Here is a 24026-nt window from a genome sequence, read left to right on the forward strand (position 1 = left end):
TTGATTTCATGAAAGCCAATGCTTTCCAAGAAAAAGCCCTTGTGTGGCCAAGATTTTTCCAGTTGAGTCCAAAGAGAAAGCATGATTCTTATTTAGTCCAGGATGGTCAATTATTATCGACACAAAATAGGCAGCAAACTGAGATTTTCATCCTGGAGAAGGGATCTGAACATGGACATCTGTTGTCTCAGGTGAGTGGCCTGAACAACACCTATTAAGAACAGGAGACTGGTTTTGTTTTCTCATCAGCACCCTCAAACAGCTCTTGAGCTGATCCCACTATGGAGCAAGAAAGAAGCTGAAATCTTGCAGACAATGTGAGATAAGAAAAGCATTCCGCCCCACTCCCTGCAATCCCAAATAGACGTTTTATTTCATATATTTAATTGTCCCTTTATTTTTTTAATTCCTGTTTTTTTCTGGCCTCCCAGGAGCTATGCTAAGTAAGCTGCTTCCTACTTGCTCTGTTTTTAAGGCTTTGGCATTGCAAAGGAGCTGGAGCTGGGTGCAGAGGTCCTCTCTGTCTATGAGGAGCTCTGCTGATGTTAGTGGAACTGCACGTCAATAGAAGGGTATATCCTTATGGATCATAAAGCATCGTGGAGCATTCTCGTGAGACACCAAGGGCTATTTGTGACCTAGGCTTCTTATTATACACAGTGAATCACGCACCCACCCACACATGCTTCAGGTATGGAGAGAAAGGTGACTAACTTTACTAGAGGACCAGAAACCTTTAAAAGATAGTGTCTAGCACTGGTCATTAGGAGCTGCACAGCTCATTTCCCTTGCCCTCTCTTTGCCTCAAAGCATATTTTAGTTACTTTAATGTATGTTTAAAGATATCAAACTGAACTTGGAACATCAGCGTTCCTGGTAGGCTCTGGCATGAGAAAGCCAAGACACAAAGCGTGTGGCTTAATGCAAAAACAGAACAAATGAATACAGCTGATGTTATTAGAGGAGTCAGGCAGGAACACTTAAGGAATTTTCAATTCCAAAACTAATCACTAGTCTACAGCCTCCAAACATTTCATAAGAGGTTTCTGCTCTATGTGCAGCACAATCAGACATCACCATCAAAATAATATTACTGTAGACAAGGAATACAGCTCTGGCTTCAAATTAAAGAAACAGGACTGAAACTGCACTTGTCCCATGGCTGCGACTAGATACAGTCGAGATCTCCAAACAGCACAAGCTCTCCTATACTGTACATGGGCTATAGTAATGCCTTCACATAATGAAGTATTACAGAAAGAGTTTCTGCTTCAGCAATGAATTGATTTCCCCAAGTAGATCTCACTTGAGAAGAAATTGTCACCTTAAATGTTATCTGAAAGGAGCAGCAATTCTTTGTCATTTATTCAGAGCATATGTGCAGTTTAATTAGGTATTGGCTCAGCAGGCTTCAAAGAACTACACTGAAATTAACAACAGAGGCAAACTTTTGTTTCTCCTCCCAGAAACATCTGTCTCCACGCAGACGTTTAACTCAGTAGTGAAACAGCAACACTGTGACCTCTGAATCATGGAAAACCCAAGACTAGGTTAATGTACATGGAAACCTACACACGTTACATTCATTCCAATTAATGCAAATGAAGAATAAGTGTTTTCTAGGACTTCACCCAATCTTGACTTCATCTTCACGTCACCTTCAATCTTAAGAATAATTAAGCTTAAAAAACATAGCAAAGACTCTTACTTGCTTGTTTGTATGCTCAAAATGTAATAACACATGGGTGAACTGTATCAAAGAATAAACTGGATTCATTACAATGAATTAAATATTATATTTCTAATATCAATGGTATGTGATATGTATGAGGTAAGCCATACATTTTATCCTGCATATCTATTCTGCCTTTTATTCTTTGTAGACTACATGCATTATTGTCAATTCTAACTAAGCATAATAATTCATAAGCACGAAATCAAGAAAGACCTTTTTCTTAATGTAAAAAAAAATTCTCCTTTTGAAGTATGATCATAGAAAGATACAGACATGTCACTTAAAGAGCTGCTGCTCCCTAGGCTACAGAGAAGAAAATGACAGAGGAATCCTCACGATCTACTCATTTTTCCATGGACCTCCCCTAGCTTTGCACAATCATTGCAGAAGCACAGTAGAAGGTCTGCTGTTTCTGTCCAGAAAAGGTGACATAAAAGTATCTTTCTGATAGTTCTCAAGGCAAATTGCTTTGAATATCTTTAGGGAATGTGAAATCGATTTCAAGTATAAGAAAGTATTCAACAGTTTTAGTTAAGAATAAACCTATCAAGAAAGATCCAAAATCAAAACCCCCACATTAAAACTTGCCTTTGCATCTCCAGCTAACTTAGAGGTATAAGCAGGAAGATGTTGACAAGGTTTGGTAAGCCTGATTTGATACCTGCAGTATCCACCAGCCCTGCTTCTTCCAGCCTTCTGCTTCCATTTGTAGCTACTTCTCCTTAACCCAGTGTTCAGCTATTACCCTCTGCTACATCGCTCCTTCAGAGACTGCCAGATTCAAACCCAGAACCTGCACACCACATGTAATGCACCTCCCTTGGGCCCAGACAGCCTCTCCCTCAGTAAACAGAGTTTGCCCAGGTGACTATAACCTGCAATGCACTGAAAATCAATGCTGGGAGAACTGATTAAGCTTGCTAAAGGAAGCAGCTGGGAAATCGGAGTAGAATCATAACAAGGCAAGGGAGAGAGTTTGCAGCAATAACATGTTTCCTCTCACAATAACAACCAGCTACACCTCAGAAGTGTACAGCTAACAAGCTACGCCTGTGCTTAACCGATAGAATTCCTGCATTTTCTCTTCCCTGTATCTCTGGCTAGCTAATGCAGAAGCAAAAAGACCACCCTGTTTTCATGTCAACACAAGCCCTGAAAACAGCTTTTCCCTGGCTTTGGACAAACATCTGTGACAGGCCCACTTTTACACAGGTACAGCTGTTTGCACTGCTTTGTCCCAGAGAAGGGTTCTCACTCTGAAACCAGGAGTTTGTTACGGAGTCACGAATATTTTTAGGGTGAGGATTCTCAGCCCTGCTTTTTGCTGTAATCAAACCATCCCATTACAGTGTCAAAGCAAAACTTACTGAAGGAAGGCAGCTCCTTGCTTCCCATCCATTTTCAAAAGAAAACTCTGTGCAGTCTCCCATATGCTTTACATCGTTAAATAAAGGTAGACTGACGTGTGCAGCTTCCTTTCCATAGCATGTTCCATTTCTCTACTTAAAGCACAAACTGAGCAAATGTAATAAATCTGGCTGCAGAAGTGAACACTGAACAGTTATGGTTTTGATTAGCCTTACAGGAGACAGCCTTCATAGCTTTCAGAAATTTTCTGTTTCACACAAAATTAATCCAGATTTGCCTCATTAAACAAAGCCATTTATATTCATCTGTTAAATGTCTACAAGTCTTGAATATCTTTTAATAATGTACAAGTCTTGAATATCTTTTAATATTTTTTATGTGTAAAAATTAACAAGCCCTGGATAATCAAACTTTGCAGTCAATAAAGAGCTACGGAATCAAGGCCAATTAAAACATTAACAGTCCCTAAAATAACAAGGAACCTCAAGTCATAGGCAGTAAGGGGGAGAAGGCATGCGTGAACTCATTCAACATTGTTATATGTTATAGATTGCAGTCTTATGATATCAACATTTTTTAATTTTACTGATTTGGAAACATTTTGAATGGGATGTTTCTGCACAAATACATACACATGGACTTTATAGGAAAAATAAAAAAAAAAGAAAAAAAGAAAAGAATGTGAATCAAAGCTTTGAGTTCACTTATCCAAAAAGTTCATTGAACTGCATTCAATCCAACAGTTTTAATCAGGTGAACTTTACCATTTTTTATCACCACTACTATAACACCAGCAGGACAGTTACTGTAAGTATTGCACTATTCAATGCTCATTGCTTCCTTTTTGCTATGAGAGGAAAAGGTGAAATTTAAATTTGTCACCTTTCTACCAGAAGTGTGAAATAAATAAGGCAGGTTGCTGAACATCCTGCACTTGTTACTTTAACGACATAAAGAAATCCATAAGCTTCTTTCAAATCCAGATGTCTGTGAAAGAACCGTAAAACCTGAGGTGGTCACTGAAGTCACCTCTCTCCTCGAAGTCAACTTACCCAGTACGAGGGTAAAATAAAATAGTATAACGAGGGATAGTGTCAGCAGTGTGCTCTGACATGTCATTCCCTCATGCCCTGAAACACATATTCAAGTAGGTTCCCTTTAAAGGTTTTAATGCTGCACACAAGACCCAGTTTGCACATGATTTCTAAAAATCTCTGATTTTTAGATTCAGAGGCTAAAACTATGTCAGCTCAATTTCACAGCTTCTCCACATGTGGCACTATTAGGGACCAAATATTGAAAAATAATTCCATGTATAGACACCTGGCATAAAAGTACAGTATTCAACTTTATCATAACTTACTTTGAAGCTGAGCAGAACAAGAAAATATTACTAAAAAAAAAAAAAAGGTGTCCCTCCATTAAGTTATTTTAGAATATCCAGCTGCTTTAAATTCAGATTCTGACTTTAATCAAATTGACTTTTGATTGGAGCCTACCTGTTATGCTTTGCTATGGTTCAAGTGCCTTGTTTAAAACAGTTTCACAACTCCTGCTAGTGCCCCTCTTTGGTTTAGGTGTGCTAACTGCAACTGTGCTAGAGATATTTATTAATATATGTATAAATAATATCTAGGGCATGATTATCACTTTCTTTAGTGTCATAGAGTGTCTGATTCATCAATATAAATCAATATGAATATTGCAGACTGAGATTTTTTTTCTTCCTCTCTGTTGCACCACTCAAGGTGCAGAAAAGAGGGTACTGTCTGGAAAATGTCTGCAGAGGAAGGAAAGTAGATAGTCCAGTATTATCTTCTGCACTTAAGCATTTTGAAGCTTGCTATAGCTTCCCTGTCTTGTTCTGTCTGATAGTCCAAGTGCTTACTTCTAACTGAATATACGTCTTCGGCTGACAGCTATGCAGAGTCTGTATTCTTGTACTGCAGCAACTCAACACAACATAATGAGTTTGTACATTCTATATAATTCTGGAAATAGAAGTGACCAAGGCTTCTAGAAAGAACCTTCTGTAATTTATGATAAACAAATGCACAAAGCAAGTAAGTAAAATTAAACAAAACTCCACATATGCTTTGTAGGAGTCTCCAATGTAATCTCTGATCATTATCATGTCTCTAATCTGCAGAACTTTATAGCATGCAGTTATTTTACACAGATCAAAAACCATTAATACAAGCATTTCAAATTCATCAGTAATGCAAACATTATAATCAAGTGACCTTGATGCTTGGTAAAAATTCTTTTTCTAAATCAATGTAAAATAGAATAGAATTCTACATATTATGCATAGCTCTCTTCCTTTCCATTTTAAAATCTAAGATTTACCATCCAAACTATAAATGCTCATCAGTACAGCTGAAACGGCATCCTTTACCCCATATACTTCATATTTCACCTTTAATAACATACATACATCTATATATGCGTGTCTGCCAAGGTAACTCTTTTCAAGCTTAGAAAAATGTCCTTGCTGAGAAAAATTGACTAAATTCAATACGGTGGGGGGTTTTTCCATATTAACTCAGTGTCTTAAAGCCAAGCAGGCCTCTGATATTGCCTTAATACAAAGGCACATCTGTCAAATGTACACACTCAGTTTCAGCTGTTTTTATATTTTACATTCACAACTTTCTTCTGTATATCTTCCATGCCACAGAGGATTACCTTCAGTAATCTTAAAGATTAGAGAATCCCCTTTAGCTGTGGGGACTCTGGTAACGAGCCTGGCTCTCACACCAAGGACTTTACAGCACTGCTGGGCTTTAAGAACTTCATAGTGAAAAAGCATGAAGATGGCCCAGAGTTTGAATATCATGAAAGAGCTAAGGAAAACAGCAGCTGGATTTTTATGGAAGGTTACAGATTCTGGCTGTTCCAGAAAACAGCAAGAGGACAGTTTGGGCACTCAAATATCAATAGAGAGAAAGATTCCTTGTGCTTATATCTGATGATGCTGTTCTTCATGCTACAACAAAAACTGAAACTTTCAGTTAACACCTGAATGATTTCTTCATTAAGAACAAGCAAGTAGTACTGCCATTTAATGGACAGCAATCACGGTTTAAGTCCAGTTTACTCATTTCCATCATTGCAAACATCATAGAAACAGTGCGAAGTATACTCAGAAAGTAAATTAAATATCAGTGTAAGACATACAAAATACCTGCTGTATTTTGCTTCTAGATCTGTAAAATTTAGAGGCATAATACTGCTAAAGACTGCACTGAGGTCTTTAAAGAAAAACTGAGACATTTCCTGAATTGCCTTATTTGTTTTGCCTGCCTTTCAAAGTCAAAAGCAGCAACATCCTTTTCCTTTTGAAAGATCTCAAGTCACTCTCATTCCCTACAATACCACCCTTTGATTTGGATTATGAGTTTTATATCCATAGACAAAATACTTATCTAAATCAGGGCTGCCTCACCCACAAGACATAAAACTGAGCCCCAGGATTCCTCATCATTAAAAGACTCCTTTAGGAACAATAGGAACTTTCAATATCAGTGTCCTGGTTAAAATCAAGCTCAAGTAGGTATATTCTCTCCACTAAAAAATTTTCCTACAGTTTCAATTACACACTGTATACAACAATTAAGTTCAAAACCAAAGCTGGATAGTGCTCCTTTTAAATAACTGCTATATTTTTACGCCATACGCATTTGGTTCTTGATAGACTTTTTGAATCTTTTAAATTGAAAAGTGTTATACAAATTTGATCGATTGTAACTATAAAAGAACTTCAAAGGATCTACAGTTGTGCTTTTTTCATAATATTAATTATTATATATTTTAATACATTTTATGTTTTATTGAAGGCTATCACTTTTCCCTCATATTGCAAAGAAGGAGGGTTGGTTTAGGAATATAAAAAATATTTCTAGGTTTATACCTTCAGTGTGTCTGAAGCTTTAAAACCAGCTTAGGATTTTATTGAGCAGAATCAGCAGGAATAATAAATCAGTGATACTCCACTGTGCAAGGCCCATCTGCATCAGGGATCTAACGAGGGGTGCCAAGAGACAGAATAGCTACAGCACTGGACGACTGAGAGAAATCCCATTCTTTAGCTACACTGTGGGTTGCACTCTTTTAATAGCTGTAATTAGCACAATGTCCTGTGGATAATGGATTTTATTCACACCTGGGTTTTGACCCTGTGAGGTTAGAAGAAAAGTGCCAGCAGCCCCCTCCTCCTACCTCCTTTCTTGAAGTAGAGCCTACAACTGAGATTGTGTGGCCAGAATAACACCGCTGTATGCATCCTAAAGACTGCCTCTTTCTGCAGAATTGTGACAATGATGACTTTCAGGTGTTGTCCTCCAGGAAAATATACAGAGAAGAAAAATAGTGCAAAACTATACACCATCGAAAATATCCCCTTGGACCAGAGCAATAGTCACTGCAGCAGAGAAATACTTTTTGCACTTTTCTACACTAGCAACTGAGAACTCAGAAGGTAGGGACTTTCAAATATGAATTCAATCTTTTTTTTTGTCTTCCTTTTTTTTCTTCTTTTTTCAAAAACATACTTTTTATAAATCATGAAACAAAGAAAGAGATAAAAAGACAAATAAATGCCAGCTCTTTAAATGTCAAATGTAGAAAACCCCTTCAAATAATATCTTAGCTATAACCTCTTCAGCTCAGTAAAGAATCTAGTTCTACACAATTGAACAGTCTTAACAACAGGTGGATTTCTGACTGTGCACTCACTCAAATTGAGTTGAATCCATATTTCATGTTATTTTAAAACTCATGAGCCAATAGAAGCAGTGCAATTAAAGCTCCTCTTGTTCTGAAATTGCTGTAGCTAGCAATCTTCATTTGTCCTCCAAAATTTCAGGGCAGCATTCCCTAGACACTATTGGAAGGTATTGTGGTTTAACCCCAGCCAGCAGGTAAGCGCCACACAGCTGCTCCCTCACTCCCCCCCTGCTCCCGGTGGGATGGGGAGGAGAATTGGGAAAGAAGGTAGAACTCATGGGTTGAGGTAAGAATGGTTTAATAACTAAAGTAAAATATAATACTAACAATAATAATAATGAAATATAATAATAATAATAATAATTGTAATGGAAAGCAATATATCAAAAAAAAGAGGAGGAAAAAAGGGAAAAAAAAAACCAAACAGTGATGCACAATGCAATTGCTCACCACCCACTGACCGATGCCAGAGCCACCATCCACCCCTCCCGGCCAACTGCCCCCCGTTTATATACTGGGCATGACGTTCCATGGTATGGAATATCCCTTTGGCTAGTTCAGGTCAGCTGCCCCGGCTCTGCTCCCTCCCAGCTTCTTGCACACCTGCTTGCTGGCAGAGCATGGGAAACTGAAAAATCCTTGGCTTAAGATAAGCGCTACTTAGCAACAACTAAAACATCAGCGTGTTATCAACATCATTCTCACACTAAATCCAAAACACAGCACAGTACCAGCTACTAAGAAGAAAATTAACTCTATCCCAGCCAAAACCAGGACAGAATGTCTACATACAACTCAGTCTCAAGAGGTACCATAGCTCTATCATGTACAAGAACAGGAAGTATTAATGAATAAAGCTTTATTCAATGTCCTCTTGTGCAAAAGAAATATGGATGCAGATTCGTCAGAACACCACAGAAAACAAGTGAAGTTACTTTCTTGTTTGTTTCCTTTAGTTGCTTTTAAATTTCCTGTTGTCCTTCCCTTCATGGTCAAAACATAATTGAAACACTGGCAGATAGTACATAAAAAAAAAAAAAACATGAGGAATACAATTTTTCCAGCTACTTAGTCAGCCTGACCATTAATGCCCAGACAGATGTGAACTAATAGTGTCGTTCAGCATTCAGAAGAATTGACAAACCAAAAGGCCCAAATTAATTTGACCTGTCTTTGGGCACCCCTCTCAGCTACTGAAGTTCTGCACGAGGGCCTCCAATGTGCTCTGCAGATAGAGTCTGGCAATTTCAGTGGATGAATAAACATCTGTCTCCTGGACATGCCGGTATCTTCATCACCAAACAGGGAGCCTGGAGCAGCCAGACTCCTAACTTACAACTTAATTTAAGTTCTTAAAGACAGTTGGGACAACTATAAACCTAAATTTCCAGAACCAGATCCCCTGAAAAATGACCATGTTTATTTCTTAACGGTGTAAGTTGATCTGATCTGAGCAAGAAACCTTCTGCCAGAAAAGAAATGGCGAACTCCAAGGAAGACCCAAAAATTTCAAAATTGTGACCATCTCACCAGGAACTGCCCATGGCCATGACTGTCCTTGGCTTCCTTGATTAAGAGACAGGATTTTTCATCCCTTCTTACCTTCAGAGGCACATTTTACAGAGCAAGGAGCATCTATGCAATACTCAGTTACTCCTTATGTCTGAGCCCAATGCTATGAAAGACAGAAATGTAATAGCAGCAGCTCTCTTTTGGGAGACACTGCTGAAGATGACAACAATGTGGCAGTTATACAGGCAAAGGTCTCTTCATCTTGCTTGAGACTGACTCAATCCTTCTTTCATTTCCAGGACAACAGCTAAAGCAATGAAGGAAAATTACTGTCTTTTCTCTTCCTATCATCTTCCAAACCTGTAGCTGCCTGTGCACTTTGTGACAGTAGAAAAACGTAATTGCATGCACTGGAAATTTTTCAGGACAAAATGTTGCACAGTATTTTCCAAGACAGGCACAAATGCTGACGTTCCCTTCACGGACACATAAGCATACAGCAACGTTCACCCTGAACCCCAGAAATGCTATCAAATTACCAGAATTGACATTCTGCATTATGTGGTAAGCAACTAACCCTAAAATATGTAGTTATAATGTGTTATTTCATCAGACTTTTCTACAAAATATCTTGTTTGCCAAGTTCCTTTGATTGCATAAGCAGTGATAAGATCCAAACTTTTGTCTTAAGCAACAGGTAGTAATGATATAATTGTGTCCTGGTTTCGGCTGGGACAGAGTTAACTTTCTTTTTAGTAGCTGGTACAGTGCTGTGTTTTGGATTTAGTGTGAGAATGATGTTGATAACACGCTGATGTTTTAGTTGTTGCTAAGTAGCGCTTATCTTAAGCCAAGGACTTTTCAGTCTCCCATGCTCTGCCAGCAAGCAGGTGTGCAAGAAGCTGGGAGGGAGCAGAGCCGGGGCAGCTGACCTGAACTAGCCAAAGGGGTATTCCATACCATGGAACGTCGTACCGAGTATATAAACAGGGGAGTTGGCCAGGAGGCGCGGATCGCGGCTCTGGCATCGGTCAGTGGGTGGTGAGCAATTGCATTCTGCATCACTCGTCTTTTCTTGGGTGTTATTTCTTTTTTTGTTGTATTCTTTTTCATTACAATTATTATTATTCTCAGTTAGTACTGTATTTTATTTTTACTTTAGTAATTAAACTGTTCTTATCTCAACCCACGAGTTTTACTTTTTTTTTTTCTTTCCTCCTCCCCACCCCACTGGGAGGGGGGAGGGGGAAGTGGCTGTGTGGTGCTTAGCTGCTGGCTGGGGTTAAACCACGACAAATTGTCATCCACCTCTTCCACAATGGGATTAGCATACCTTGAGGATTCCTTCATACCACTTCAGTGCTGATAAGACTTCTCTTTTGGAAATACTTTTTTAAGGCCATCAACACTTTCTTTTTTTAAAAAAAGAAAAGCCCCTTTTCACCCATTTCTGGGGGCTGTGAGACCTTTTAAAGCAAAAGCTTTTCCACACTTTTCATTCCCTAACAATAAGCTGCTGTCCATTAGGTTTTTTGTTTTGACATGGAAAGGTCAAAAACATATTAATTTTCAGGCTAACACTCCTGTGAGACCTTTGCCAGTATAACTCAGCATACGCTCAGCTTTATGGTAATAAAGCACAGTCTGGAGAGTTTAAGCTTTTGCTAATAATGATAATGATCTAACTTTTTATCCAAATATTTGTATGGAGCCTATCTGAATACCTGAGCACTTCCTATGGATCTCCAGTGCCTTTAATTCAAATAATTCCCATAGTACTATTTATATTTTTACTTTTGTCTCATACTGCATACACACAGAAGTCTCTGTTAAAATCCCAGCAACCCTTCAACAGATCTAATTAAAGGAATTTGGGTTAATATGATAACTGATACTTTAGGAAAATCAGCTGAGACTTGTAAAGGCTCCAAGGCTGGTAAAGTACCTCCCACTCAGAATACGTCAGTGTAATCTGGCCAACTTTATATTTCTCATGCTTTTTTTTTTTTAATCTGAAAGTTTAATGAAATCAGAGTATGTTCGGTGATTAGCAAATTGTGAAGAAAGATTATATTTTTATGGCAAACATCTATATAAAGATATGCTGATTATTCAAATCACTGGTTTTAAAGAGGAACAGATTAAAGTCACAATATAATGATGAGTAATGATGAGTACAAAAAGATATTCCTCAAATGAATAACTGTTGTTTGGTATAAATTGTCCTGCCTTTGCAACAAGCTCTTAAAATTCAATCTGTAAATTACATCATTATAATCTTTGTTAGGTATTAAGGTCACTTGTACTAGCAATCATTTAGCTAAATAAACAAACCAGAACTTCTATTACACACAAAACTGGTTTTAGTTTTAATCTCTGTAAAGTCAAGGAAACTATTTGGAGGGACATGGAGGGGGAGAAGGGTGGATCCATGGCAGAACACCATTTTATCCATTTTAACTTTATTTAACCTAACTACCTAAATATTTAGGGATCAAAACACAGCCCAATGCAATATAATTAGCATTAAAATTCTCAGTAGTAAAAAAATAATACTAACTTTATTTCTCATTAAAAACTTACACATTTTAATTGCACTTAGTACACTTGCTATTTGGAAATGTGTTGTAACACCTTCATAAGCCATTAGCAGAATGTAAAAAAAAAAAAAAAAGTAATCAAGTATAAACATTAATTTAAAAACTACCGGATGGCTATTCTCCTTTATTGGTATGACAAATAGAGAGGAAATCCTGGGCCTACAATACATATATGGTACAGTTTCAATTTAAAAAAAAAAAAAGTAATGAAACCATCTGCTTGTTTTGTGCTAATGCACTGACAATACAAGAAATCCCAGTTAACACCAAGGTGGGCACTAGGAAAATGGCTATTAGCTTTCATTATTAGAGGTACATTCCCCAAAGACTTCAAAAAGACTTTCCTTAGTGTGAGGAGTGCTAAATAGGTCAGCAAATGGATACTCAAACCATTTCTGTGAGCCAGCCAGAAAACCTCCCAGTGACTTCAGTAGACTTTGAATCAAGCCTTCAGATCTCAGCTATTATACATTTTCTGCATCTTTTCAATGAGCAATGATGGGTCTCTGTTCTGAAAGCTAAATGTATCTTCGTATTTCCTCTCACAAAAGATCAGAACCCTGTAAGCACCATCTGGACACTTCTTTGTGCATCTGTACTTTATGCAGATATGGTCTTATAACATGGACTGCAAAAATCCTATTGTAGCAGCAGACAGTGACTGGGATCCTTATACAGGAGTCCCTTGAAGTCAAAAGGAGCAGGATTAGGCCCTCCCTATGCTTTGCATAATAAAATCATTGAACCTATTGTGCCAGTTTATACATGCCTTAATTGCATAGCTATTACCTTATGTCAGCTTTCTCACATAAACTCTTACCTCCAAGGCACGCACCCATGGCCAACGAGAAGATTAATGGTTTCATAGGCAAGTTAACATCAGGATCTTTACTCAGGTTGAGAAGCACAGGAATCTGTGGTTTAAGAAGAAAAGAGAGAGAGATTCAGGAGACATTATCCAACCATCAGCACAATATAAATAAAATTCATTTAAGTAAACAACTTAAACCACCAGCAAGTCCAAAGAATAACTTGCATTTTTTTTCTTTTTTTTTCAATTAGTATCTTTGCATCATATTCTTAATCTGTGCTCACTTTTCCCTACTCACTGTGCTAGTCCCACAAGCCAAAGAGAAGGTATCGGCAACGTGGGCCAAGCCTGACACAGGTACTGCTACCAAAACTGAGGCTTTTTAAGGTTGTGAGTGCCTCCCGATAGATCCTTCTAGTTCAACAGGGAACTGACAGTGATTGTAAATCAACTTCCCCTCCATTTCTTGAAACCTAAAGGACAGAGCTGTATCCCCTCTTCTTGCTGGAGAGAGCTGTGAAGAGATACCCAGACCTTCACAATCAAGATGGTTGTAGATCATGTGTCAGTAACTAAAAAATTCCTGAATACTTGTTATAATCAAAAGTGTCTGATCTGTTAGGGAAAAATTGAGAAAGATCAATGTGGCAGGCTTCTGAATTCATAAGCAGAGCTGAGTTATTTGCTTTTTATTCTAACATTATATTTACAAGAGAATGTAGATTTGGTTCACTGGGAAATATTTGCAAGTTTTATGAATTTCATTTAATCACTTTAGCAAATGAAATAAAATAAAATAAAGTAAAATAAGCCCCCTGAAAAGTCAAATGAGGTTTGTAGGGAGACATAATAGACTTCATTAGGCAATTGGTATAGAGCCCAAAAATACAGCAGGCAGGCTTTCTAGTAGCACCAGATCTCAGCCAGTTACACCCTTCAAAGCTAAACAATTTTCACCTTAGTTGGGAAAAACTGGTTTGAGTTCAACTTAATTGTGTAACCACTTGGTTTGAAAGAAAGGTGTAATCACTACCTGTAGAGAGAAGGTCATTAGCAAGGGGAGAAGTAATAATGTTATTAATCTGGTTTTAACATGTACAGAGGTTTATGGGACCAAAAGGGAAAGAGAAAGAATAAGCAAACATGGAACAGCAAGAGATCAAGCAGGAAGGGATTTGTGGAAATAACTGTGATATGCCTTAAAATTAGTGCTTTCTCAGAGTCCAGGATTTTCAGTAGTGAATAGAGTTATGAATTTTCATCCTCCAATTTGTCATTTGAATGTATTTCACAGGTCTCCCTCAAGGGGTATGATCTCAGAGATGGAACAGCTGCTTCCTGAAAAATGTTTTCACTTTGATGGCTGAGTGATGCTCACCTTTACTGACTGTGTGTGTTCTTTTGGTATGGAGCAAGATATAGGCTTTATGAAGAATTACAACCCTTTCCCCATCCCTCCTGCTAATCCCTCCAGTGGTGCTAATCATCCCTCTTAAATCCTCTAATTGATTAACCTAGAAAAGTTAATGTCTAAACAATTATTCTTGAATTGTACATTGCCTGAAGATGTCTATTTCTATTTTAAGGCCTAAAGAAGGGTCAGCATGCCCAACATCTTGTCTGTTTTTTTCCATTAAAGTCACGAAAGATTTCATTTCTCCCCACAAACTTTGTTTCCCTCAAACCATCACTGCTAGAACATGATATGCAATTCAAACTGCAGTTATATTTATTTCAAAACAATGTTGTGTTTCAACATAAAACAAAATTTAAACACAAATACTGAAATCACAGGATAAGCCATCTTGCTCAATCTAAATAAAGCATTTTTTCCTGTGATATAATTTTGACCAGAGAAAACAGATTATTTAGTTCCTCAGAATTATTTGCAAGTATCCTGATGTACTACAGTAACTCACTTGTTGCAGGACACAATCCTGAACCATGCAGGCTAGCAACACCTTTTTAAATTAGACTCCTCCTTGTGCGTGCCCTGCCCAGCACAGAGAAGGTGGTTAGGCAGAGGAGATTAAAATGGTGATCCTATTTTCTTGCTGTTGAGGTCAGTCCTAAAGCTGTTGCCAGCCAGCTCCCAAGTGCAGAGCAAGTAATGCCATTTTCACACCCCACTGGTGAGAACCGTGCAGAAAGGAGAGCCCTACGGCCCTCCAGTAGCCCCTTCCCTAATTACGGCACTGTGAAGGATAAGGGGAAGTAAGAAGCAAAACAGACATCCCAGACAGAAGGTCCATGAGGTAATTCCCTACTAGGTCTTTGCAGCTACATATGCATAGTACTCCTATCAGAAAATTTGGTTCTCTGTTTAGTGAAGGAGCTCAGTGTCAGGAGCTCTCAGTGTCCTGTAAATCTCTATTGATTGAAGGCACAGAAACCCCCTAGAAGAAAGTCACTGAACAAAGGTTTCAACTCACTGTGTCTTCTTTTAAACACAAAGAAGATAGATTGCAATGTACCAAGAGAAGGTGTAGTTGTGTAATGTGCTTGAATCTCCATTTCTTATTTTTTTTAAACCCAAAAAAGTATTTTAGGAGCCCAAATATGCACTTGACCCCATTGGTTTTATTGTTTTCTCCTTGACATAACATTGGTTTTCTTCCACTTAGAAATACAGGAATTCTTTTTAAAAGGCTTCATAATAATTAATCATCTATGTTAAAATTATCATCAGTGATGTCATGCTCCTAAGTGCATTAACAGGCAGTAGGGCTAGATCAGGAATCTCTGCTCCCATAAATGTCTGGTTTTGTGGCAAGGGACAAACATTGAAATGTGCCTTAGCAATACATATTTGTGTACACTTAAATTTGAATGTTTCCCCTATTTAAAGGAATTCATCTCTACCAAAGAATAACGGTTATAAGTCATAAAGGGAATGGAAGTCCTATGGACCTCTGACACATGCTTGAGTTAGATTTAACATGCATATATCCTTTGTAAATAAGAGGTATTTGTAACAAAGAATGCTGCACCATAAGTTTCAGTTTTGAATAACCAGATGAAAGATGAATGCAAAACATTCAGTTAAATTTCTAGTGTTTCAGAAAGAAATATTTAGTTGATCCATAACGTACACTAATTTTTTTGCAAACGTTATGGATTATCCTGTGTGACACTGCATGCCAGAGTCTCCAACAGTCACTGGCATCTAATTCTTTTGATCTAAAAGTAGGCATAATGCAAACAAATTGTTCTAATTTCCATCCCAAGAACTTTCCTGCTCCAAAAAAAAGAAGAATTAAGAAACTTGATTATCAGCAAGAACTCTTGAAGAGGTGTTGCAAAGCAATTAAAGCCAATGGACATTTCTCATTGCTTGAGCGTTTGTGTTTTAAATAGATAAGGATCATGCACAGGGTCGTGCAGAGTTACAAAGGAACCTCGCTCTCTGATTTCCCCCAAAATCACCTTTACACATTTTTTGTGACATTCATTCATGCAATTATGTGTTAGGCAACATTTTTGCACTATCAATATCTCAAACCTCAGCTTCATCTACTGTTATAATTATCCTAAGCGCTAAAAACAGAAATGCGAAATATAAAAGGGTTAGAAGGAAACTTTTCACTGTATTTTTCAAAGTTTTTGGAAAACTGAATTGGCTCTACAACTCTTTCTGAGGTAAGCCATAAGCATTTACAATAGCATCAAAAGCACTCCAAGCTAGGATCCTTTGCAAACTGGGGTATAGTTGGCTGTGATACATAGTGTACAAATATCTTTGTCATATTGATTTAACTTATTTGGAATGCAGATTTTTTCATAGTTTTACGAAGTGCTGCTCCTCAACAGAGAAAAAAGCAAAAGTTAAAGCCTATGAAGCCTCATGTTTCCTTCGTTATTCCCTCTTCAGATTATGTAAACAGCACCCTTATCAATATTAGAAGGAGAAAAACAACGTCTTATCAGGAAAATAGTCTCCATTTCTTATACCATTTGTTTCAAGAGTCTTACCAGGATAAACCTCTGTTTGACTAGTTTCTTGAAAACTTGCTAGTTTTGCTGAAAAGTTCAATATTGAAGCACCCCTCATTGCTGATGATTGGCAGGATTTAGATAAAATTAGTGATGTAGCTCAACAGAGCAAAGCCAACCCCCTGTCACCCACTCATTGTAAGACTATCTGCCTCCAGGTATTAAAGCAGAAAAATGCAACTGTAAGAAATAATGATTGTACCTGGAAAAAGGAGAGTGTCCTCAAAGACTTGATACAGAAAGGAGACAGTCATTAATCTTGATTCTATATAGGGTGTTACGTGTATCATATATATATATAGGATGTAAGCTGATGCACAAAAAACACTAGTGTCTACAGATGTTGGCACATTTGTCTATATAACTATCCTAATCAAAATCAACCCTTGTGAAGAAAATGTTTGTTTATACTATATACTGTGGAAGTACACAGAATATGTTACAAATATAAAAAGAATGAAAGTGTATACATTTCCATTTTTATCTTTCACACTGTTCTTAATCTTAAATCAGTATTGCAAGCTTTTAAAAATGGAATGGGATTTTATTACTATTATAAATTATCCACCTTCCCTAGAAAATATCATCTATTAACAATTAATAATATTAGAAATTAATTCAGACTCAAAAAATATGATTCTGCAGGACAGTGTATTTCTTCTTATCCCTCTCAGCTCTCTAACATCCTGAAAATTTAAGCCAGATGAAACAATCAAAAAGAAAGGAAGCTCAATTTTTACTTTAAATGAAGGCTTTGGAAAAGAGAAAACTAAGAGATTTTAGACCAGAATTATATACACCAATTACTACTAAGCTCAATTTCATAAAACACTGTTAGTTTTCTCATAACAATCCTTGCATTTATATTGTGGTATGCAGTCCCTTTTTGTTAAAAGACACTGGTGGTGATGTTTGCACATCTCAATTCTGTTGCCTAATTGACAGAGGGGGTCTACTTGACAGCTCTCAAGCCTTGTTCCTTCCAGTCCTTTTTGTACAAAAGTGGAATAAAGAGTCTTGAACATTTTGCTTTCACATTTACTTTGGTACATAGACTGCTTTCTTTGTAAGCAAAACCATGACCAAAGAGTTAAGATTTTCACATCTTGCTGTCACAGCCTCTTTTCCAAGACTCCAAATTACCAAAGAACAAGTTGCATCAAGACCTTTATCCTATTCACCTATTTTTACAACAAAACCTTCTCATAAGCATGGCATTCCACCAGTCAAGGAGATGAAGAAAGAAGACCTCTTCTGAACCTATGAAGACCTTCTGAAATACAAACAGAAATGATGATTTAGCTTTACTAGCTGGACCCTGGATATGCGGAGAGGAGTCTCAAGATCCGTTAATTAGGCATTCACGTTTTTTTTCATTTTTATTTTTTTCTATACACAAAGCAAGTCATTATGAGTCTGATTATCCCACTAGTACAAACAAAGAAGCTGAAATGAAAATTTGGACCACCATACTTAACTTGGTTTTTTTTAAGGAAACACAATATCACAGTTACAGAGCTATCTGCAGGTTTTTCTCTTTTTCTTCCCTCCAGCTATGAGTCTCATAAGTCAAGCCTCAGGCTATAGTGGAATTCCATATTTCTTCTATTTCTCAGGCAGGTCCTGGGTCAAAATGCTCTACATATCAATTGTATGGGCTACTTCTACATAAGCAAGTAATGTGGTGTAATATGAGATTGAAAGAGTTGGAGCTGAGTCTCTTCTTATCTATGGTGCCTTCAGCCCAGGGGAGTCAGTCACCTCACATGGGAGACCCTTACTTCTGTCCACTCTCATGCCATTTCTGAGTTACTACACTGAGTGCGTGTAGCCCATCCCATCTCCCTGCACCAAGTCTGGACAACACGCACTGCACAGTGTTGTAGGGGATGAATGGAAGACCTTATCCAGCAACACAGAGGCAGTGTTGGGGACATCCCATGAATGAACTGATGCCTGTCTTCTTCCACCTCCCCACCCCTGAAGAGTAGTATGACTTTCTAGACACCCCTGCCATCACAGTAGTTTTGCCCACAGTCAGCTGGAGGCTCACAACCAGAAGAGCTGGGGCGGGCAGGATTGTCTCATCCCTGGAATATGGGACAAAAATCATGGTATACTCACCTTTCTAATGCAGAAGAGACACCATTGGTGTCCTTGACTGTGAGCTGCCACCAAGCCTTTCATCAGCTCTGCATGATATTTCAGGAATCCCTATCCATGTACAAGTCAAACAAGCTGTCACCCTGTGAGCCTGGTTTCCTCTGACTCCTACTTGTCAGTGGCTAACCACCTTGGGGTGAGCAAATCCACTATTGGCAGAGGTCTCTGATGCTGTCCTCCAAACGCTCTTTGCTCAGTCAGAGCATACAGCTGATATGTATGAAACCATCCAGATTTTTTGTATCTCTGGGTTCAAAAAATGGGAGGAACTTGATGGGTCCCACATCCCTACCCAGTACCTGCTCCATCAAGGCTATGACTACAAAAATCACAAGAGATATTGCCTCACTGTCATGCAGACATTTGTTCACCACTGAAGGAGATTTATGGAGCCCTGGAGGGACCCAGTACATCCGTCTTCCATTATTATGAGCACAGGCTCAGCTGTGAAGCTGGAACATTTTGCCAGGAAAGGACAGGATCATTCATGGCTACATCATAGCAGGTGCCCCATACTCCTATATCACTAGGGCATATGAAATCAAACTCATATATAGAAGCATGTCAGTATGATCCTCTGCTTCTGAGTACACACCTGGGGTTGACCTCCAAGCTGTTGTTCCCACTGGGTAACTGTGTGAATGTGTGAGTGAACTATGTGGCTGAATAAGTGAATTTGCTGTGTGGGTGGTTATTTGCTATTAATTATTACAGCTTGATTCTGTAAATAGCAAGTCAATAAATAAAAGGAGATCTAAGAAATACCTTTTGCACTCTGTGTTTATTACACACACACACACTCAGACCCCGATTAGCAAAAAGCCATTCTACAAAAGAGGCGGGTTCAGTATAGGTAATACTCCTCATCAGAAGTTTGTAACTTTGACATATATAGTGATAAATAGCCTTCCATAACCAAATATTGTTTGTTTTAACAGTAGGAACCAAGTGCCAAAGAAACAAAAAGAATTTTAAATGAAATTTTATATAATCTTACTTAAGAACTTGGGACTTAGTTACTTAGGAATTTTCTGTAAATACTTTCTAATGTAGGACGACAAAGACCAAAGTGCAAGCCCGTTCACTGAGACAGATGATGCTAGGTCTCAACTTTAGTCTGCCATATAATACATTAATGTCTTAACACCTCAGCTAGTGACTGCTTTTGCATAGGTGAGAATGTGCCTGCTTTTTTCTTTCTTCCTGCCTCCTCTCTCTGCCTATGTTTAAAGAAAAAAAATTGTAGCAGTCTCTTAGGTTCAGCCCAGAACAGAATGAAAAAGATATACATTTTAAATGTCTGAAATGTTGGCAAGGATCCTTTCCTGTTCATCTGTCTTTCCCTCCCTCAAAGATACAAAAGAATTGGTCTTCAGGCATCCTAAAAGATTCCTGCATTTCAGTCCCATTCCCCAAAACATACTCCTTTAAAAGAGGGTTCCTTTCAAAACCTGTAAAAGACCCTTTGGTCGATGTGCATGCAGGTGCTTTTTGGTATTGCTCCAAGCCAATTTTCATAGACTAGCTGGATATGAGGCAAAACCTTCTAAGCTAAGATTTCTGCATTATTGCTTAATAGTCCTGAAGTGTTTGCCGGGAGGTGACTCATCCTGAACCAATCTTTCCCTTCATGCCTATTGCTTGCAGTCTGTTGTTGTTAAATCAATATAATTCCACAGGAAACACCACGGTAATCAAACCAAAATACCATATTAACATATAATTATAGAGCAGTCACAAATCTGTCCAATCTGTCATATGCCCTGTAAGAAGTGTCTTAAACCTTGACACAGGTTAAGCGTGGACATGACCCTTCCAATAACAATGGAAGAAAAAAGGCGCAGAAAAATTATACATAGCTGAGAACAAGCTGTAACAAAGAATCATTCCTATGGTACAATGAAGGGATTATTGCACTTCAAACAGAGAATGTGATTGAATAAACCTATCTGATCATGCCCTTATTTGTTATAATTTGTTACTTTTCTGATATTAAAACTCAACTGCTGATAAGCATTTGTTATGCTTAACATTATTTGCTGGTTTTTAAACTAATTACATAAGTAAGGTAGCAATAAAAGGTTCAGGTGTTAAAAAAGCATTAGCCTAACTACACAGCACATCATAGAGGGAAAACATTGATAACAGCAGATGGATAGCGACAGTTTCCTTCAAAAAGACAATTTCACTTTTCAGCTACAGATGTGGATGTAAGAGGGAAAGTGCAAAAACGCAGCCAAAACAATGTCTCTAGTTCCACAGCTAACTGTAGCTGCTAGTAGCAATGGCCAGCTAGATGCCTAAACAGTATGAACAAGCTTGCAATAACGATTCAATCTCAGTGGATAAAGTAAACTACAACACAGCAGAGGTCAAAAAAAACCAAATCGTAATCAGCAAGCTCAGCTCCCTTGCCAGTACCAGAAGGAGGATGTGCAAGTGCTGCACAGGCCCTACCATTGTAGCCGTGAAGGGGATATTGTCGATCACAGAGGAGGCCAAAGCAGACACCCAGAGCACTAAAATGATGGCCACCGCCAAGCGCTGGTCCTCAGGAACCACCTGGAATTGAGAGAGATCAAATTACGACTTTGATGAGATCAGTGTTGCTCTGGCCCCCGCCATGGCATAATTGCACGTTCTTCACAGTTTAAATTTCTCAACAGTTATTATTCCTTTAGGCTCTGAGATAAGAAAAGCATCTTAAAGAAAATAGCCCAACATTTAGTAACAAAATTACTGTTCTTTTTCCAAGAAAATTTGAACAAATAGAAATACAAAGACTTATATTTCTAATACTCAGATTTCACACAAGAAATACATTGTGCAATTGTGAATTTTCACCTTTAACTGTTTATACTTTTTTCACCTTTGTATTTTTTGGTTTTTTAGACTACAGAAAAGGCTTCCCTTTTGCATTTATCGCTATGTTTATTCTGGCTGTGGACAAATACATACGTATTAAGTATCACGCATGCCAAAGTATGATATGCTTTCTTGATATTGCTGATGCAGGAATGCAATCATTAATATTAAATTCAAAATGAAAGTATTATTCATTATTCTATTGGAGTAAAACTATTTTCCTTGTTAAAAAACCGTAAATATCTCAAACATACCTTTATTAACAAAGCTGTCTGCTCTCCTATATAGTCTATTAAGTGCAGATGAGCCAAAGCCTAAAAAAAAAAAAAAAAGACATTGATATCAACTAGTGAAGTCCTTGATGCAGTTACATTTTTTTCAGTGGATGTAAGAAAACACAGCAATTCCTTCCCATTCACAAGATATTGATATTCATTTTGTGTAGCTTCTACAGCAACTTTGCAATTGGTGGAAGGAAAAGACACGGCAGAAATTGGTAGTTGTATTTGCACAAGTGGGTTGGTTGTACTGCAATGACCAGTAGGATTACTTAAGAGTATGGGGCACAGGCATCAGAGAACAGCTGAAATTTAAAGATGACATTCTTCAGTGGATACATGTTTTCTGAATACCTGAACACAACAGATTTTAAACCAACTTCCCCAAAATCACAATATAGATAGAAGTATATCATGTGTTTAAAAGATCAGATGAAATCAGGCATCTTCTGCTCGGTCTCAGATGAAGAAATAGGAAAACAAAATACAGGTTTCTGTTAAGCAGCTTTCTCAGACCCATAAAAAACCAACAGTACCCATCTGCTAAAACCAGGCCAGAGATCTTGGGTGAATGGAAATTGGCACAGAGGCAGCAGCACCTGAAAGGCAGGAAAACCAGCTCTCCAATGCCCAAGTCAGGCACCCGAACTGAGGAGGCTAGCCCTGGAAACACTGGACCCAGGGACAGCCTGGACCAGAGTGCTCTGTCCAACCTGTGAGAGCCATTCCCATTTGTACAGGATACTTAGATAGCATCCCATACAACCATGGTTACTACCATGGATGAAAAGACATAGGAAGACTCCAGCCTAGTGGTGATGGCTCTGATCTCTCCTTGGGGAGACAGAAGAATACAAACTGAGTCTTCACACCGCAGGAGAATGATCTATTCCCTCAAACCACAAGGTAAAAGGGTGATTTTAGCTCATGAGAGCTAGCCTTTAATTCACTTTGGTTTTGTTTTCTTTTCTTACAAGTGTCCTGAATGAAGTACTATTTTCAGGTTGAATAAGGTGTATCTATTTTATGACTTTTCAGTTTCTCGGGGGAGAAAATCACAGCATTTTTGACTCAGCCTGCACGAAGCTGGTTGGCTTGCTTCCATTTTTTTCTGCCATGACAAAGAATTAGTCAGCAGCGATGCTTCACTTACTGACTCCATCCCCACACAGAGCCACAGAAGTCAGTATTCACACAAGACAACTCCATATAACCCGCACACCTGGCATTCAGACAGAGCCCTTCAGAGACATCAGTGGAAAAAAAAACATTCAACTCGCACACTGCCAGATTCCATGACAGAGATGGGCAAAGATCCTAATAGGCATCGAGTGGTGTGGTATAAGACACAGTAATCTCAGAGTGACAAAGGGGCTGTCATTCAGACCGGCAATTCCTGTGCCTGCAGCTTGTTCAGGCAGCAACTGAACGCTACTGGTTTGGGTATCACCACATATTAAATTTGGCCCAGAAATTATATTTCCTTTTAACAATGCATTGCACAAGAAAAGGTATATCTACATTTAAAGACACAGCACACAGAAAACAAGTGATAAGACTTTTAAATACATACACATACCCCTTACATTAAAAAAAAATGGACATTTTTTCATGACTTTAACTTCTCAGGAGAAAGTTTCCTAAGAAATGAATTCTTGTTGGTAATTTTAAGTTACCATTTTCATTCTAAGCTATCTGTGTTGCTTTATCAACTCAAAGGTTATAACAGTGACTTTTTAAATGTATGTAAAAGCAATATTCTTAATGAACCGTAATAATTCTTCTGCAATTGCTTTGTGTTCACACTTCAAAATAAACTTTTTAACACGTAGTTGTCAGCAATTAGAGCCCAGAGTTACATTCAGTTACCATTGCTGCCTTATTACTTAATTCTCTATTAACAGAACATACTACTTTTGAGTAACACCCGAAATTTGTTCTGGAATCCAGACATGGTACTACAAAGGAGATAT

At 38.0% G+C, this 24026-nt stretch overlaps 1 protein-coding gene across 1 annotated transcript in view; it reads right to left on the reverse strand.

Moving 5' to 3' along the window:
- Positions 1–24026, reverse strand: part of OCA2 (OCA2 melanosomal transmembrane protein) — a 182683-nt gene that overhangs the window by 48689 nt on the left and 109968 nt on the right. The window contains exons 19-21 of the mRNA XM_050910147.1: positions 22030–22089; positions 21368–21472; positions 12764–12857 (exon numbers count right to left, since the gene is read on the reverse strand). Coding sequence (XP_050766104.1) covers positions 12764–12857; positions 21368–21472; positions 22030–22089 — 259 coding nt within the window. The remainder of the gene's footprint in view (positions 1–12763; positions 12858–21367; positions 21473–22029; positions 22090–24026) is intronic.

This window comes from Gymnogyps californianus, chromosome 1, assembly GCF_018139145.2.
Source record: "Gymnogyps californianus isolate 813 chromosome 1, ASM1813914v2, whole genome shotgun sequence".
In the NCBI taxonomy this organism is placed as follows: Eukaryota; Metazoa; Chordata; class Aves; order Accipitriformes; family Cathartidae; genus Gymnogyps; species Gymnogyps californianus.